The sequence below is a fragment of the Mixophyes fleayi genome, chromosome 6 (genome assembly GCF_038048845.1).
Source record: "Mixophyes fleayi isolate aMixFle1 chromosome 6, aMixFle1.hap1, whole genome shotgun sequence".
Lineage (NCBI taxonomy): Eukaryota > Metazoa > Chordata > Amphibia > Anura > Limnodynastidae > Mixophyes > Mixophyes fleayi.
The window spans coordinates 211,702,522-211,721,281 of NC_134407.1; the positions used below are offsets into that span (position 1 = coordinate 211,702,522).

At 39.6% G+C, this 18,760-nt stretch overlaps 1 protein-coding gene across 2 annotated transcripts; it reads left to right on the forward strand.

Annotated features, from left to right (window-relative positions):
* Positions 1-25: 25 nt before the first annotated feature.
* On the forward strand, positions 26-12,442 carry LOC142159830 (uncharacterized). 2 transcript variants are annotated; one of them, XM_075214611.1, is made up of 2 exons: positions 26-179; positions 10,271-12,442. In XM_075214611.1, exons 1-2 carry the CDS (start codon positions 95-97, stop codon positions 12,094-12,096), a joined length of 1,911 nt encoding a protein of 636 aa, XP_075070712.1. In that variant the 5' UTR covers positions 26-94; the 3' UTR covers positions 12,097-12,442. The 2 variants fall into 2 exon arrangements, with proteins under 2 accessions (XP_075070712.1, XP_075070713.1); XM_075214612.1 differs by having other exon boundaries at positions 10,274-12,442.
* The last annotated feature ends 6,318 nt before the right edge of the window (positions 12,443-18,760 follow it).

Genomic DNA, 18,760 nt, shown 5'->3' on the forward strand with positions numbered 1-18,760 from the left:
TACAGTAACTCCAGGGGATGTGTCTGGGTGATGACTGTATCATTGTGTGTGTCAGGTTCCTATAAGGTGTGATGATGTCACTGTCTATTTCTCCATGGAGGAGTGGGAGTATTTAGAAGGACACAAGAGTCGGTACAAGGACATGATGATGGAGAATCACCCTCACCTCGCATCACTGGGTAAGAGGAGTGTTAAAACTTCTGTATATAGAGGAAATGTCATCTCTGTGTGTATAAATATATTCTTACATGTGTGTATTGTAAGCATAATGGATCTGGGAGTCACATACACTGACAGAAGACACTTTCTATCAGTGTACAATAACTGCAGTGTAAATGCCTCCCTTTGTGACTTCACGTACCTACTTTTACACAGGTGCCCCTAGTTTTTCAGTGAAGGGCGAAAATGGCAACGCCTGTGGGGGTGTAGAAGTTTGCATCAACTAATGGATCGAGGGTGCTCCTTGCTGAGTGCAGATTGTGCACATGAGCCCACTTTTGCATAGAAGTGCAAAAACAGGATTTAATTTTGACAGATGAGATTATTTAAATGGGTAAAGGGGTGGGGAAGGGATATTTATGGGGACATCACCATCTTTGCAGGTGGATGTGTAGCCTCTTTCTCCCCACAAAGTTGTTCAGAGGTGCAGGAGACCAGGTCCTGGACACACTTCTACAGACACACTTTGATCCATGCGATAATAACCTTCACACACACAAAGTACTTCATGTAATAACAGCAGTCCTGATGTCTCCTTACTCTCATGATTAATTTAAGACATAAATGAGGTTAATCTGAACAGTATTTAGATGGAAAATGGAAACATTATAATAAATGGGGATTGTTAAATTGGTAATAGACTGGACTTGTGATGTGATGTTTTTACTATACCCAGCCTGCACCTTTCTCTGGCTTATCCACCAGCCTACAATACTAGGCACCGAGTGCTTTTATGTCCGTATAGTGGGGGTGCTCCTACATTGTTGGTTTCATAGATATTTCTAAAAATGTGCCTGGTGGAAACTGTAAAAAACATAGAAATATCCATGTAAAACAACTTTATAACCACCCCTTCGTTAATTTCACCAATCACATCTCTGTCCCAAAATACTGTTCAATTTCCCCTCATTTATGTCTGTAAATTAATCGTGATATGGAGGTAATATTGGGACTGCCCTCATTACATGTATTACTTTTGTGTGGTTATTATTACATTGATGTGCCTAAAACACACGTTCCTACAAAAGTGTAACAGGCGCTAAGACTTCTGCAAGTGCGTGCGTAAGAGTGAAACTTCTGCCAGTGTGTGTGTGATTTGTGTTTGTGCACATGTGTGAGAAAAATCTTGTGTGAGATTAGCACATGTGAGAGAGTTGTCTCCGGTCCAAGAGAAATTGTGTGTGTGGTGGGGGAACGGGATGGGATAGCTTTGTGTATGAGTGTTTGTGAGAGAATTCTGTGAGTGTGTGGTGTTTATGTGTGGTTGAGAGAGTTCGTGGGGGATGTGAGAGAGTTTTATGTGTGAAATTTGTGTGTGAGAGAGAGACAGTTGTGTGTGGGGGCGGGAGTTTTGTGTGTGTAAGTGAAATCTGTCTGGCCTGTAGGAGATTTGTGTGTGTAGGAGATTTGTGAATGAGTGTGTGCAAGAGATATCTGTGACGTATGAGATTTGTGTATGTGTGTGAGACAGTTGTTTGTAAGTGTGTGAGAAATCTGTGTGGTTTGTGTGAGAGAGTTCTGTATCGCTTGTGAGATTTGTGTGTGAGTGATTTGTGAATGAGCTTGTGTGAGAGAGTGTTCTGGGTGACTTTTGTGAGATTTGTGTGTAAGTTAGAACTGTGTGGTGTGTAGGGTGTGTGTGTAAGAGAGATCTTTGTAGTGTGTATGATTATGTCAGAAGGAGTTCTTTGTCTGTGTGACAAGCAAGTTAGCACTCATCATAAGCTACTATGGTAAGATAAGTTTTAGATCCGTATATGGAAAATATTCATAAGGGTTTCAAATAACCCTGAGGTGTTACTGTGCACAGTATCGGCACAGAAATTGATGTTCAATGTTGCTCACACCTCTGAGGTGTGAGCAAGAGAGCAAAGATTTTATCTATGAACTTGCCGAGGAGGAACCTGTGCAATATTCTCCCCAAAAAATATTGCCAGCCGGGTGGCATTAAGAAGCAGCCGGGTGGGGGCAGAGTAATACTTTGCAATAATAATGAAAAATGTTGGAGGTCATTGCCCACACCTGCCAGGACTGGTCAGACTGGTGGTCAGTGGTCTAACACACACTGCTGGCTGTAGTGCTCACATAGTGCCTGTTCTAATAGGAGAACCAGTGGTTTATTCTATTATAATAGGACTCTGTTGGGCTCCAAGAGCCGGATGACAAGTTAAAACAGCCGTTTGGAGCACCCGGGAAATAGCTGCTGGGGAGATCACTGCTGTGCGAAGTTTCTGCAGGACCTCGTTCCTAACTGAATCTGCTCCTTTGTAATGTAAAATAATACCATGTATAATACATTCCTCCTACATTGTCACATAAGTTGTTCCTGTATGTTATTCCTAATAGATCTACTTTCACCATAGTCAGCTCACATACATTCACTTAGCCCCTAAAATTCCAGTTAGGGAACTATTGAGTTATAATAATGGTTTGTTTGCTTTCAATTAATATATTTAATAATTTTCATTTTAATATCACCAATATAATTTTCTATATTGTAGGTTTATCATTATCATCATCACCATTTATTTATATAGCGCCACTGATTCCGCAGCGCTGTACAGAGAACTCACATCAGTCCCTGCCCCATTGGAGCTTACATTCTAAATTCCCTAACATACACACACAGAGAGAGAGAGAGAGAGAGACTAGGGTCAATTTTGATAGCAGCCAATTAGCCTACTCGTATGTTTTTGGAGTATGGGAGGAAATCGGAGCACCCGGAGGAAACCCACGCAAACACGGGGAGAACATACAAACTCCACACAGATAAGGCCATGGTCGGGAATTGAACTCATGACCCGATTACTGTGAGGCAGAAATGATAACCACTTAGCCACCGTGCTGCCCAGGATTAGCCTTTGATTGTTTATACAATGATGTATTTTACCTCCTTTTTATTTCTAAGCACAATATGTAATTTAATTTTAGCAGCCCCTGCCTGGTACTGATGTTCGAGTTGTTGCAACATTTTTGGAATTAGTACGAGACAACCATTAATAAGCAGGGTATGAGGCTTTTCTCCTCACTTGTGAGTTAGATGCGATAAGAATTAATGAGAATTGTCAAGGTAGCAGTCAAGTGTCTAACTGAAGAGAAGCTTCCGGTAATATCTGGTAGTTTTGAGACTGTTTTTCTCAAAAGTCAAGGCATTGCCCAGGGCCTAGGTTTGCACTTGATAAATGCAGTAGAATGTAAGCGCAGATCGGAACCAAGAAAAGGGCAATCTTAACCGTTTAACTTGTCTAACGATAGCAGCAAGGTAATCTCTGCAAAACAGTACTCAACAAAATTGGAACCAAAAAAGGAGTCTGGAAAATAGAATCATGTTTGCTTGCTAGCAAATATTGCTGGGGAGTACTCTTAGAGGAAATAATGGCTCAAGAAAAAATAAAAGAGAGAAGGAAAGGAGTCTAACTGCAAACATGTTGGAATTTAAAGCATTCTGGCACAGAATGGAAGCATTCAAAGGACAGTTAATGTGCTGTCAGACAGCTGAACAATAACCTCTTTTCTCAACTGCTACAGTGACATAATATGTTGCCCTATGATGAGAGGAACAAGAAAGGTCCTTCAATGAACAGAGCAGAAGTTGTCTGCAGTCTATGCAATTTAGCTGGAGAAGGCAATTTGAAATTGGATTATCTCAGCAGATACAAAGTAAATGGCAATTGCATCAGGAAGCATTCCAGTTAATAGCGGTTAAAAACGTAAAACCAAAGATAAACATAACTACAATAGAGAATGTGAATATACTTTGAATGTGAAGGTACGAAGTTGAACAGAAAGAATAGATGCACTAACAGGATCATCGTTTTCAGCTTGGGATACGTATTCACTCTGTTACCTATAGTACTAAAATTAATAGGAAAGGTAAAACAAGAGAAGATGGAGGTCATAGCAGTGCTAACCGTCTGGCAAGGAAGGGTATGGTTTTCTCAGACACTAAGCGTGGCATTGGTAAAACCTTGGCCGATACAAATAGGCTGGACCTGCTGCGACAGGGTCCTAAGTGGACCTAAGTGTGGAAATTGAGAGTTTAAACCTGCAGAGAAAAGTTTTGTAAATGCGCAAAGCCTGGAAACATAATACTCCAGCATCCTGCAACATGATTTAGACATTTTTTTATACTTCTGCCTGTAGAGGGACAATAAACCCAAGAACAGCACAGAGGGCCCTGATTCTGGAATTTTTACAGGATGGATAATTTCATAGCTCTGTTCCTGCAGGCAAAGTAGTGCAGCAGACCTCAGGTGAAACCTTTTGTAGCTCCATGAGACTTTTATTTTTATTTTTTATATTATTTTATAGTTCAAATTGGAATCATTTGTTTCTATATGTAAGACAAGTGCTGAAGATTGGTGTCCATAGATGTTGATGTTTAACAAATTGTAGGTATCTATAGAAGTCTTCATAATCTTTTATTTATAAAGCGCTACAGATTCCACAGCACCATACAGCAATAAAAAACAAATACATATGGTAATAATATATAGATACGAGTAGAACAAATACAACAATATACATAGCTAACATTTATATGGAACAATACAGCATAGCATATGTAACGTACAATGTAACAAGAACATACAAACAGACAAGGGGCAGAGATGGCCCTGTCCTTGAGAGCTTGCATTCTAGAGCAGAGGTGTCCAAACTTGGTCCTCAAGAGCTACCAACAGGTCATGTTTTAAGGATTTCTGTCTGTAGAGTGTTGAGTTAATTTCCAGAATAAATCAATATTGTCCAGTCCAATTGTAGATTTTGCAATAAAAAGAGATTTACTTCATTTTTAGATCTTAAGTTACATAGTTACCATACGGCATGCAGACCATGATTCTTAGCAGAGAGAGTGTGTCTGCACTCAGTTGACTGCAGGTCAATTTAAAAACTTTTACAATGGTGGGTGTGTTTACAAAATGATGTCATCACAGAGGTCAATGGCTTACAATGAATCAGGATTACCTTCACGGATCTACTTTCTTAGAAGAGATATTTGCACAAGATAAAGTTCCTAGCCTTTTCACAGTATTATACCAGCAATTCCTCAATATAATAATATGTATTAAAACAATAATATATAATAATATTGCAAATCAGGTTGCTGACACTAAATGTTGTTGTTATTATTATATATACAACTTTAACAAGAGACAGGTGGGATAATTACTGACCCAGCAAAATAGATTAAATCACCTGTGCTTGATTAAAGAAATCCTGGAAACATGAACTGTTGGTAGCCCTTGAGCACTGAGTTTGGGTACATCTGTCCTAGAGGGATGTAGGAGACAGGATGGGGCAGATGGGGATTAAGCATGTGTACTTTTGTTGCAGTCCTTGAGAGATGGGGAACCCTATTTTAAGGAGGCCTTATACCCATCAAAACAATCTTTTACCAAATGGGGCAGGGGGACGATGACACCACAGTGTGCAGTTGACCACACACATCTCACCCAAGGTTTAAATAGTTGAGTAATAGGTGTTTTGTTTCAGATGAATGTCTTAGTGAATGTCAGGTAGGAAGGGGCAGTTTAACTATTCTCCCCAACAGGCTGCATCCAAAGACTGCTCCATAGCCACTAACCACCATCCAGGACACAGAGAGCTGAAATTTGGTAGTAATTGCACGTATTTTGGGCTTCCACTTCATTGTGGGCATCACGGCCTTGGATGGTTTTGGGCCCATATTGATAAAGTATTCAGAGATTGAATTCAGGGAAATAGTGGCTGTGGCTGCCAGTAAGGGGAGTGACTGGTCTTTACCAGGATAGGTGTTTCCTGAATCGATTTGTCACTGTTATGTTTAGCTGTACATAATTGTGACAGTCTTTGTAAATTGTGGAATTCCAAGAAATATTGAAGGAGGCAAGAGATATTATACCTGAATATATATGAGTCAAATAAGTGATTTGCCCAAAATGAAGAAGAGCTGCTAGCCGTGAAGTATATTGGTCACTAAGGAAATGTAGGGTGTCGGCATGCAGACCAATTATTTTGTGCGTGTTGCCAAAGCACATTCTTAATTGCTATTATGGCAAAGGGTTTAAGTGTCATTGTGAATAAAGGCAGGGGAGGTGGGCTTTCCTCTTCAGTCACTCATATTGGTGAAATAGGAGAACATTCCATCTCCCCTAGTTTGTATCCTAGCCACTGATTGCTGCTATGACATCTGAATCTAGCCAATGATGAAACATGGAGAAAAATTTGAGCATGGCTCTCCATAGAAAGGGATATGATTCACATGTTTTTGGATCTTTGCCCTTCTTAAGAAAAGCAATAATACAGGCTTCAGGCAGCAATGGGTGGAGTGTTCTCGTTCCAAGGCTGAAGTGTAGCAATTCAGCAAGCAGGGAATCGGAGATTCAGCATGTTTCTATATACATCATTTGTGATACCATCTGAACCTGGGGTCTTGGCCAAACGACATAATTTTATAGCTGCTATAATTTCCTCCAACCGAATTGGAGGAAATGGCAGAAGGCTGAGGGATATTCAACACCAAAGGATATTCATTGGAGGAATTTGGTAATCCTATGCTGGAGGAGCTATATAGTTGGGTGTAGAATTGTCAGAGTTTGCAATTAGGCAGAGGTGCTGCAAAGCACGTTACGGAGTCCCAAGTGGCAACAATGGGAGGAATGCAATTGGACTGTTTCCAAAGCATCACAAGTTGGAGCCTGGAGTGGATTTCAGACTGCCTCACCTTATCCCAGAATGCTTCATATTATTCGTCCTTTAGGCATTTTTCCACCTTTTACACTTAGAGATGTTATATGATCCACACAGACACCTGCTGTGGCCAAATTTAGGTGAAAGTAATCTGCTATAATGGTAGCAATAACATTAGAGATCTAGGATAGATAGAAGAAGGGATCTTTGAGGGTGTGTGTGAAAGACCACTTTAATTTGGAGAAAGCAGTGATTCATAATGCTCCAGGGTAGTTAGTCAGTACAGCTAATGATGGGGAGCTCGGTCAGCATGCGAGAATGACTGATGATTAGCAGGAGTATCCCAGTGCAGTGGGCCCAAAGTATCTGTTTTTGTCACGAACACCCAGCCTTTCTCAGATACAGCAGTCTGAACAGCTGGCCGTGACTGGCATCTCTCTTAGCAATGAATACACCTTTTCTGCCACCACAAAGGATTTACTATGGTGTCATTACGTTCACCAAAACCACTTATTAATGTTTCACACTTGAATCACATACACATGTAGCATGAGCCTCACTGGGCTTCGTAAATTCACAAAGAATCATGGAGAATACACTAGATTAAATGTATTTTAATCTGAAAAATGTTTCCAAGGCTTAATTACAAAACAATAATAATAATAACACCAACAACACATACAGTAAGTTGCAGAAATAAGTTTCAGAAATAAAATAGGAAATAAAACCAGAGTCACTACTTACTAGTTAAGACTTGGCGTGTGTGAGGGAACACAATTGAGAAATATTTCAGTCTTGATAGACCCCTTCATGAAAATGCACACTGTAATGTCTAAAGTTGAAGATTTTAAACCCTTCTTACGTGCTTCTTCACCCCCGCGTTAGGAATTACATTTTCAATGAAGTCAGAATGATTCCCAAAATGATACAAAGCTTTCCGAAGTGAGTTATGGATGTCCTGAGATCTGTAATGTTCACAGGGCCTGAGTTTTCACCTCTGCTCGTTCTGCTTGGCTGGTCACGTCCACATACTCTGCATACAAAAAAAACTCCTCAGAGAAGCTTATCTATCCCTGGGTCTGGCTAATTTCAAAAGTTTATTGACACTTGCATAGAACACATTGTGACTACATTATACCACAGAATTGGTTGCAGGTATATTAATTCACATAGGAGACTATGGATCAGGTAGGATGGGAACAACAACTGCAGAATAATATATAAACAAGAAACATGTATAAAGTAATAATACACCCTTTGGGCAAACTTTTTTGTCAGACCCACCCTACCCAAGTGAGTTTAAATTCTTTAACACCCTAAATAAAGTTCAAAAGTGGAAGACAAAGATTAAGACAATAGCTGTGTTCTGGAATTGAACAGGAATCCAACCTATGGTACTCCAAACTTCGTTAACAAATGCGGAAAACTAGTGAATGGTACTGTGGCTGTCTAAAGGGACATTTGCTTGGGACATCTGAAATTGATAGAGTTGTTTGTCGATGTTTCTAGAATCGTTCACTAGATGCTCATGCTCAAGCCAAGATTATTCTTCTGCGGGTATGTTAAAGAAATGGTATTTATCATTACACTGAATCCACAGTTTTGAAGGAGAAGTCATGGCATATGTGATACTCTTATTCCAAAGTTGCCATTTCACAACTACAAAAGTGCTCCTTTGCTTCTGCAGGGCAATAGAATAAGTCTGCTAAAAGAACATTTTTAATTCTATCATTGGTAAGATTAATAGTTTTTTGTGTAGCACTCCATACCAAAAAATGTAAGTAAGAGCCTGGCTGTGGCTCTGGGTGGAATGAGGGTTGACAAATCGATATTGCAGAGGTGCCCAGAACTTCTGGATGTCGGTACTCCATTTTTTCAGATAAGCTGAGGATCCCAATAGTCTTATGCCAAAGCCTTTCTTCAAAATCATCCACATGTCCCTCAAGCACTAAACAGGTTTTTTTAGCCTCCAGCACCCCCGACTCCATCCATTGAAGGCGATTCTCTACCTCAGAAATTCAGTGCTACAGGTCCACCTGATATTTAGAGATTGTGTATCAGTATTGTTACATCTCTTCGGACCTTCTACTTTATAGGTAAGTGCATTGGTTAGCACGGTCTGGAAATTTTCAATCGCAGCTAGAACTTATGAGGTATGCTCTTCCAGTTGCAGGTATAAAGATTTATCCAGGCTTTATGCCGGGTCTTGCAATATGGCTGCTTCTGTGCTGTTTGTGGTGGTAATTCTCAAGCTTTTGTTGCGGTCTCAGAAGCTTGGGATCAGAGTGACATACTGCAGGTACTATCAGTAGCTTATTAGTACATCAGTTATTTATATAGCGCCACTAATTCCGCAGCGCTGTACAGAGGACTCATTCACATCACTCCCTGCCCCATTGGAGCTTACAGTCTAAATTCCCTAACATAGACACACGCACACACACCAATTTTGATAGCAGCCAATTAACCTGCCAGTATGTTTTTGGAGTGTGGGAGGAAACCGGAGGACCCGGAGGAAACCCACGCAAACACGGGGAGAACATACAAACTCCACACAGATAAGGCCATGGTTGGGAATTGAACTCATGACCCCAGCGCTGTGAGGCAGAAGTGCTAACTACTAGGCCACTGTGCTTCCCCCAATGAAAAAGAAATTTAATTATGCAGCTGGTTATTTATGCAACAGAGTCCATAAACCACATTTCCTGTCCCTTAGCCTCCCATAATGTGACACTAAGTGGAGTTCGGTTTTTGGGTGACACTGCTGCAGTTTTGACGTTTTTTGCACGGTTGACAATGTGTCTATGACACAATAACTCACCAGGACTTACTGGAGTGTGGGTATAGTGTAAGGGCAGAAATATGCTGGCACGATATAAGTAAATGTTATAATAAGGGCACCTAATCCTAAAATGCAAGTTGTGTAATGTTAAATGGCACCAATCAAAGTGATTATGTAAAGATTATTTGAACAAAAAACCAGGAGCTTCTTGGCACATAGAGAGCAGTATGAATATATCTGCATAGCACATGTCCATACAATATGAGCGTGATCAGGAGTGTTTATATTGAACTAAATATGTCCATCATGCCATCGTTCCCTCCTCTTCCGCAGATTGTCTTGTTATTGGGAAAATGCTTCTTTAAGCAGAAGTGTACTGTGTGGATTGGTGGATTCATATACAGGAGGATGCAGAGTGATGTCACAATCATTCAAATGACTGCTTTATCCGCAGTTGACCTCCCTCAGACTATAGCAGCAGCAGCCAGTAGAACCACAGACTATAAACTGTCCTGTGCAGCAATGTCACTCCCAGGAACCTTTTCTCCCTCTCTTATTTCCGAGGTTCATATAGTTTAACCACAATGTATTTCTCTCCAGCAGATTTCACTGAGGATATGAAAATAAGTGGAGGATCCCCTACACATATTTCTTCACCAGGTTGTATGAATGAGGATCACAGTATTGTTATAAATAACCAGACTGCAATATCCTCATCAACAGATGAACAAAACACGATCACCTTCCTGGACAATTTCACTGAGAAACCAACTTCATGTGAAGAAGAAAAACGCACACAATATGCATCTACTGCTATAAAGGAGGAATCAGTGTCATGTGGAAGAAACCTCCCACACACTGACATATATACACCACCAGATGATACACTATATACATCTACCTTTATTAAGGAGGAAGAAGGAAGTCTCGCTGATACAGACATTCACACAACCACAGATTCATCACTATATACATATACTCTTATTAAGGATGAACCAGTATCATGTGAAGAAGGAAATCTCACAGACACTGACATTTATAAACCCACAGATGATACACAATATGCATCTCCTTATATTACAGAACAATCGGTCATGTGTGAGGCAAATTTGCTGTCTAATTATACTCATACAATGGAACATTATGAAATGGACTGTAATACACAGACAAAAAATAGGCATTATTTAAAAAATGGTTCAGGATGTGATGAAAACCTACATACCTCTGTGTCCCTTAATCCCCAAACAACTCTGTTGAGAGACCTGCCATATAACTGTTATGAGTGTGAAAGTATTTTTACTAACCATAGTGATTTCCTGAAACACAAGGAAATTCATAGACAAACTAGATTGATTCCATGTTCTGAACTTGGACAAAGTATCCCTGGAGAAAATAGATTTCCCTGCTCTGTTTGTGGGAAATGTTTTACAGGGATTTCAATACTCACCAGACATCAGAGTATTCACAGAGGAGAGAAGCCATTTTTGTGCACCATTTGTGAGAAAAGGTTTACCAGGAAGTCAAATCTCATAACACATGAGATGATTCACACAGGAATTAAACCATACTCTTGCTCTGATTGTGGGAAATGTTTTGTCATGAAATCACATCTTGCAAAACACCAGAGAATTCACACGGGAGAGAGGTCATTTTCCTGTTGCATTTGTGGGAAGTGTTTTACTGAGAAGTCAGGGCTCACTGTTCATCAACGAATTCACACAGGAGTAAAGCCATATTCTTGCCCTGAATGTGGTAAATGTTTTACAACACCAACAAATCTCACTGTTCATCAGAGAATACACACAGGGGAGAAACCATATTCTTGTCTTGAATGTGGGAAATGTTTTACGACGCCAACAGATCTCAGTCTCCATCAGAGAATTCACACAGGAGAGAAACCTTATTTTTGCCCTGAGTGTGGAAAATCTTTTATCAGGAAAGCCAATCTTCGGAAACACCACAGAATTCACACTGGAGAGAGGTCTTTTGCCTGCTGCATATGTGGGAAGTGTTTTACTGAGAAGTCAGGGCTCACTGTTCATCAGAGAATTCACACAGGAGTGAAACCATATTCTTGCCCTGAATGTGGTAAAAGTTTTACTACACCAACAAATCTCACTGTTCATCAGAGAATTCACACTGGGGAGAAACCATATTCTTGCCCTGAATGTGGGAAATGTTTCACAACACTATCAAATCTCACTGTCCATCAGAGAATTCACACAGGAGAGAAACCATATTCTTGCTCAGATTGTGGGAAACGTTTTGTCCATAAATCACATGTTATAATACATCAAAGAATTCACACAGGAGAGAAACCATATTCTTGCTCGGTATGTGGGAAATGTTTCACAACACCGTCAAATCTCACTGCTCATCAGAGAACTCATGCAGGAAGCAACCCATATTCTACTCTTTCTTTCTAAGAATTCGAAAATGTTTTGTGAATACGTTACATGTGATGAAACAGCAGAAAATAGAAACTGGAAAACTTCTCTTTTTGCATGTGATGAATGTTTTACCAGAAGTCGGTACTTATGAAACATCAGAGAATTGAGACGGGATATAAACCATATTCTTCCTCTGAAGTTTCATGTGTAAATCAAAATTTGTAAGACACACGTTACAAAATCCATATACTAGTGATGAATATGGTGAAAGTATTAAATTATTTTAAGTTATTAATAATATGTATTTAAAAAAATCAACTCGTACCACATTTGTACTAAGTGTTTTATAGCAAATAGGTAGTAAATAAACAATTTTATTGGATTTGTGTTATGTCCATTAAATGTTAAGAATGATATTAGCAGGCACAAAATACTTTAGCGAGATGAGTTGATTAGCTACTTCTCTTTGGTAGTTGCATACAGGGTTATAACAACCAAACGGGGTATTATTATTATTATTATTATCATTTATTTGTTAGGTGCCACAAGGTATCCGCAGCGCCGCACACAGTACTAACAGTAGACTATACAGGGTGAAACCATACAGAACAATGAAAAAAAAAGTACCAATACTTCAGAAACTCCGGCCAGTCATATGCAGTAAAGACGGAGAGGAAGAACAGGTATGAAGACAGGAGGGGAGGGGGCCCTGCTCATACGAGCTTACATCCTAAGGGGGTAGATGGAGAGTCATATGATGGCTCCAAACAGCAGCTTCCAACAGCTAATGGATATAGGAAATTGACTGCTTCTTTCAGCTTATGCCTATAAAATATATTGAGTAGTATATATTTTTAAGTTTCACCTCAATGTATCTGTCAGGGCACTATGATTTATATTTGTAAATAATGGATTGTTGGATTCCAGTATCAATAGCACACAGGAACAGGCTTTAGTGAAAAGAAGTGCTGTACCTTTAAATACTGAGAATGAATAGTAAAGAAAAATAATTGATTGCCTGATCCAGTTTCTTAAAGGAAAAATAAATACATTTATTTAATAAAGCATTAGTTTAAGATTGAATTATGCAAAGTGGAGTTTCATTACTGAACCCTCTGACCCATAGTCAGTAAGAGGAAGGTTTTTATACCATTTGAACAATAAAAAAACAGTTCACAAATATGCATAAATTATTACAGTGTTCTAAAAAGAAGTTAATTATAATATCAATGAGCTCTGTCTCTGTGGACGGATGAAATGTCATCTTTGTTTTTGGTCCCTCAGGCAATGTCAACATTGGCTTTTTTGGTCAATTTAAACAGATACATTTTAAGTAGAAATATTACAATTAGTGAAGTCATATTTCGTGTTAAATTAATAAGGATTTAACAACATATATGATCGTGACATTTCCCAAGACTATATCTTTTACATAATACTTATGTTATTATTAAGATATTGGACAGAGATTCCTGTCTTATCTGAGAATGGTAATCAGAGCCTCCCCTAACCATTGTAAAGTGTTAGCTGATTATGGAAATATTATTCAGTATTGTATATTTATACCTTACTTGCGTTTATACTAACCATATGTAAAAATCTGGGTTTCACCCAGACTGTCTGAACGAATGGTAATTTATTCAATATAGGAATCTTGTTTTTGATCCTATTTATCAAAGACATATATAATGTCATTGTAAAATACAATTAACTGATGATTAAAGATACAATCATAATGATTTATTATAAAATTCAACTTTAACATGAGTCTAAGGACCCATGTAGTAGCAAGTCCAGGGATAAACCAGGCATAGTAACCATCTGAGAGCCAGGGGTCAAAGCCAGATTAGGTAATCTGAGGTTAAAAGGATCAAACACAGAAAGGTATCCAGGTAAATACAGGATCCGGCGTGCTGGTTCAAGGTTGAAGCTCAATGAATTATAAGTGTGTTATTCCCAGGAAACTGCTTATATGGGCCTGAAAGTAGCTTCAGGTGTTGGCAGCAACTTACCAGTAGGGTATTTACTGAGCCTGTGGCTCACTGCACAAAGGCTGCATTTCTACAACTCGGAGTTGGTAGTTCGTGTCCAATAGGCATATTTCTGGGGGTTGGGTATGAAATGTTGCCAATGAACATATCGGCATTCAAAAAGCAAATGATTTTTTATCCTATCTAGAAGAATGGGTAATATTGGCCGCTTCTGTGAAATTTCAATAAGGAAATTAATTTAATTTAAAATTTATTTAAATGGATTCATTAAGTCAAAAATTATATAGAACAATTCTCTAATCTTCAAAAAAGTCACAGATCAAATTAATATGATAATGATAATTGCTGCTCTTCTGTGGGATTGTTGTGTATCAAACCTTAAATAACTTATAGAAGATTGTTGGCCTTTCTTCTATGTCAACATTCAGAATGTTGACATGTTCATTAAGTCGACATAAAGCATTAGATTTAAACCAGTAATATTGTAAAAACAGAAGCAAATGTTACTTCAAACAGCTTAATCATGCTGGTACTAGCAAAATCGGGGTGTTCTGGGTAGAAACAATCAGATTCGAGTAACAAGAGTTTAATAACACATGACACCAGGGTTTTCAACAAAAGTATATTTTAATTACAGTGAATATAATATAAAAGTGAAAGTAAACAAATAGCTTACAATATTGAATCTCATATGGTCAAGTAATAGTAAATTTCCAGGACCATCCTTTCACAGGAAAAGTGGAAAAACACATTCCAGCTCTTATACTCTGAGAACAAAGGGTCTTGGAATCAACTTACATATAAGGGTATGAACATATTTTCAGCATACTTACCTACTTTTGGCAAGTTGTATCCGGGAGAGGGGTGTGTCTAGAGGGCGGGAGGGACGGTGCGCGGCCAAACGCATCATTTTCACCACAAATTGCGTCATTTTAGCCCCGCAATTGTGGGATGCGGGAGACTTGCCAGCTCTCCCAGGAGTCCATGAGACCGACCCGAATTTCGGGAGTTTCCCGGACATTCCGGGAGAGTTGACAAGTATGATTTTCAGACTCTCTATTGGTACATTACTGATAAGAAAGATACATTATTTTCACGTGCAAAAAGCATTTGAGAAACCGTCCTGGCATAATATATGGAGACATCTTGGCCCAGCCTTGGATCAGATAAGCAATTTACAATACACACAGAAAAGTATGAAAACAACAAAATGGAGTTCAGCTGCCATTTTGATAGACCTGTCACACAGGGACAAAAGTGTGGGGTCCCCCCAATTTACTATTACCAGCATTAGAATTTGTCCACCTGGACTGGTGGCACTATATAGCAGAGAAAACCTCAACGTTGGTCAGTACGGGGCTAGATTCCATAGGGAGATCTGATCCACCAAAGAAGAATGTGGACCCCCAGACTCATCTTATGTCTTATTGATCTTTCCTCACTACAACATATTTATGCAGTTACACACAGTACCACACTTCTGCTGTGTCTCCTCCTGATCGCACTACACAACAACCACCATCCTCTCCAAAATTACCAGCTTATGACCATTGTATATGCTGAGCAGCTGTAATGGCAATAATTTAAGTGTGCTACCATTAAGCCCTGAATCCTCAGTATTTACTGGTGTGTAATTCACATAGCCTAAAGGTAGTACTGCTCATAGGAATTCATTATATATGTATTCCTCCTATATATGTTACAGAGCCCAGACCAACCCCATCAGCATATAGGTGTGGAATCTGTCCAAATAAAACTTGCAGTGGAGTCTGAATCTGTCAAAATGTATATGCAATAAGCTTTATATGGTTTGTATGCAATGCAATCTGCAAGGTGGTGCGTTCAGTGAGGGATCTGCAAAGAGCCCGGTGATAAAGTATTTCTGTACGGCCTCTGAGGAATGTGCAACAAGAAATCTGGGGACTTTTAGTCGAATGCTGTATTTGCAAGAATATTCCATATTAAAACACTTGAGATCAAAGACCAGCAAAGAAGAGAATGGCTTGGCAATCAGACCCTAAAAGCAACTAAGAGAGAACAGATGGCATGGATTAGTAGTAACATTAATTACTACTATCTGCGGCTCCCTTTGGCTTGACATATGTGAATGTACCTGGCAGGATTTCAACACACTAGTGCCATAATCAAAGGTGCTGATGAACACTTATGAGCCATTGCAGTTGTTGCACCGATTCTAAAAAGTGGGCGCCAAATATTAAAAACGGCAACTTAATTGCAACAGTGGAGAGTTCATCTTATGAGCGGTGAGTAAGATAATGAGTAAGCTCACTTAATTTGTATGCACATTAAAAGTCAGTAAGAAATCTCAAGCAACCAGTGCTGTCTCATAATCATCTTGACATCATAATACGATAACTGCTATAATATACTTCGCTACTCTCCCGGAATTTCCAGGTGGCTCCCAAATTTCGGGGAGACATTCCGGACTCCTGGAAAAGTAGGCATCCTCCCAGACTACAGTGGAGGCGGGGTTTAATGAATCGAAATCGCAACATTAAGCCCAGCACCCACTATGCAAAGCCATGATGTGGGGCATTTGACAGCAAGGGGCGAGGACACGATGACGCTGTGGCATCTCCACGTCCCCTCATACCCGCCACTTGTCACTTGACCTTCCCTCCAGGATCTCCCGGAGGGAAGGTTATAAAAGTTGGCAAGTATGAGCTATAAAAATTTGTAAATTAAATTTGTGTCGTGAGGAGGTGGGAATCAAGCTTACAGGTAAACTCATACACCCATACTGTCTGTTTAACCCTAAAGTCTTTATTAAGATTAGGAAGCACCTCTGTTTTCACAAAGAAAGAAACACTCGACAACACTGCCGCCATGCATGACTTTGATACCTTACCCTACCACAGCTGCTGTGTGAATGCAAACATTACTTTACATAGCCTTGGAGGGGAAATGGACAAGGTTATTGTAATGCCATGAACAGATAGCCTGATAATAAACTAGTAGATTCCAGTAGCAGAGGTAAAATAAATGCCTTTGATCAATACTTTAAAAGTCATAGTACCTGCACAGGCAGGGATAAGCCACAGGAATAATTAAAAAATGTAGCCTATGATCAACAAGTCAAATTTTCTGGTGGTCAGATATCACACTTTATAGGGGGAGGGGGGGGGGAATTGAAACTGTAATTCCATTTGTGTGACAGATGCTGGATGAGCCTCAATAGGCTGGTGACCTTGCAACCCTTAGCTACTATGTCTACTAGATGCCCAGGAAGGATAAACAAGCTGTTGACCTTTAGTCTTTTCCTCAACGATTGTAAGCTCTTTGTCAGTCAACACAAATTGTAGACAGCACAACATCCTACTGTGCTGACTAGACAAATTAGGCCTTATTAATAAGAAGTTTTCCTGGTATTGTGCAAAGGTATGGAAACGGAATACATTCCATACAATCAGGTGAATCACAAAACTGAACCATTCATAAATGCAGCTAGAGGTGGAAACACCCCACAGACAAGGATTGATTATCAAAGTACCCTCCTGGGAGGGGGGGGGGGAATCTAATTCAATGCCAAACCCAGAAGCAAAGATCTCTCACCACAACCTCTCATTAAAGTTAAAGCCTGGTTAAAAAATTGGTACTAAAAACTGCACAGAAGACTTGTTGATGGCATCGTAAACTTCCACCTCATTTTTCAGGCATATGTGAGGGCTGCCTTTCCATTGAAGCGGTCTGCATATGGATGTTTCTCTTTATAGCCCTATCACATACATTTGTTCTCATTGTATTGCCAGCAAATGTATTAGAGTCCTGCTTATTTAGATTTATATTATTTTCCTTGTTCTCTGTCTGCCCTGTAACCAGATGAGCAGCCTTCAAAATAGTACGGTGACAAGACTGCTGCACGGCAGCAATAACATGTGACTAGAGCCAAAATTCACTACAAGGTTACCATGCTATACATGACTTGTAGTAATCCCTCCACCTGGTACCACCAAACTTCCTGTTCATGGTAATTATGAAATCCATATATTAAACAAAGTGTCTAGATTGATCTGGATGGTTACATGTAACGATCCATGAAAAGAGATAAAACTGTCAACCCTTATTGCGCCTTAACGTTCTTATATGCCTCCTTTATCTGCTAATAATGTATCATTCATGATGCAGCAGGTCAGTCCTGCAAAATAGACACATTTTCAGGGAAACATCTAAATCTGGGACTGTCTCTGGAAATTAAGGACAGTTGGTAACTATAAAAGGAATGCCCTTGCCAGAAAGTGGGTGCCCCTGATAGCCAGGGATTAAAAGAGGGGCAATAGGTGTTTTTCTTACTACCTGCAGCTGTGTATCTCCCTTCAGGCCTTACATTATTGTCTGTGGCACCCTGTCCAGATTGTTCTCACAACCAGCTGCACTTCCTGCCAAGGTGGCGCTCAGGGACCAGAAGAGATTACAGCAGCTCCATGTTCTTCTGAGAACATAAGGTGTACCCAGAGCAGTCGAGGACTCAAAGTCAGGCTGATGTGCATTTCCATGCAGATCTCACACTTTTTTCCTTTTTGTATTTCATGCAAAGTTGGCCAATATCTCAGAATAGTATCCAGGGATGCTTTGTTGCTGAGCCGATGCATCAAAGCACATCACAGCGGACCTTGGAACAAACATTTTTGCATTACAAATACTCCTCAATAAATATCAACTAACAAAGCCCAAAAGAAGAATGGAATTTT

Excerpts from the sequence above, each read along its gene's own strand:
- LOC142159830 (XM_075214611.1), top strand. The coding sequence starts at position 95 with ATGGAGGAGTGGGAGTATTTAGAAGGACACAAGAGTCGGTACAAGGAC. Across the intron at positions 180-10,270 it reads CCCTCACCTCGCATCACTGG|CAGATTTCACTGAGGATATG; the intron begins GTAAGAGGAGTG and ends ATTTCTCTCCAG.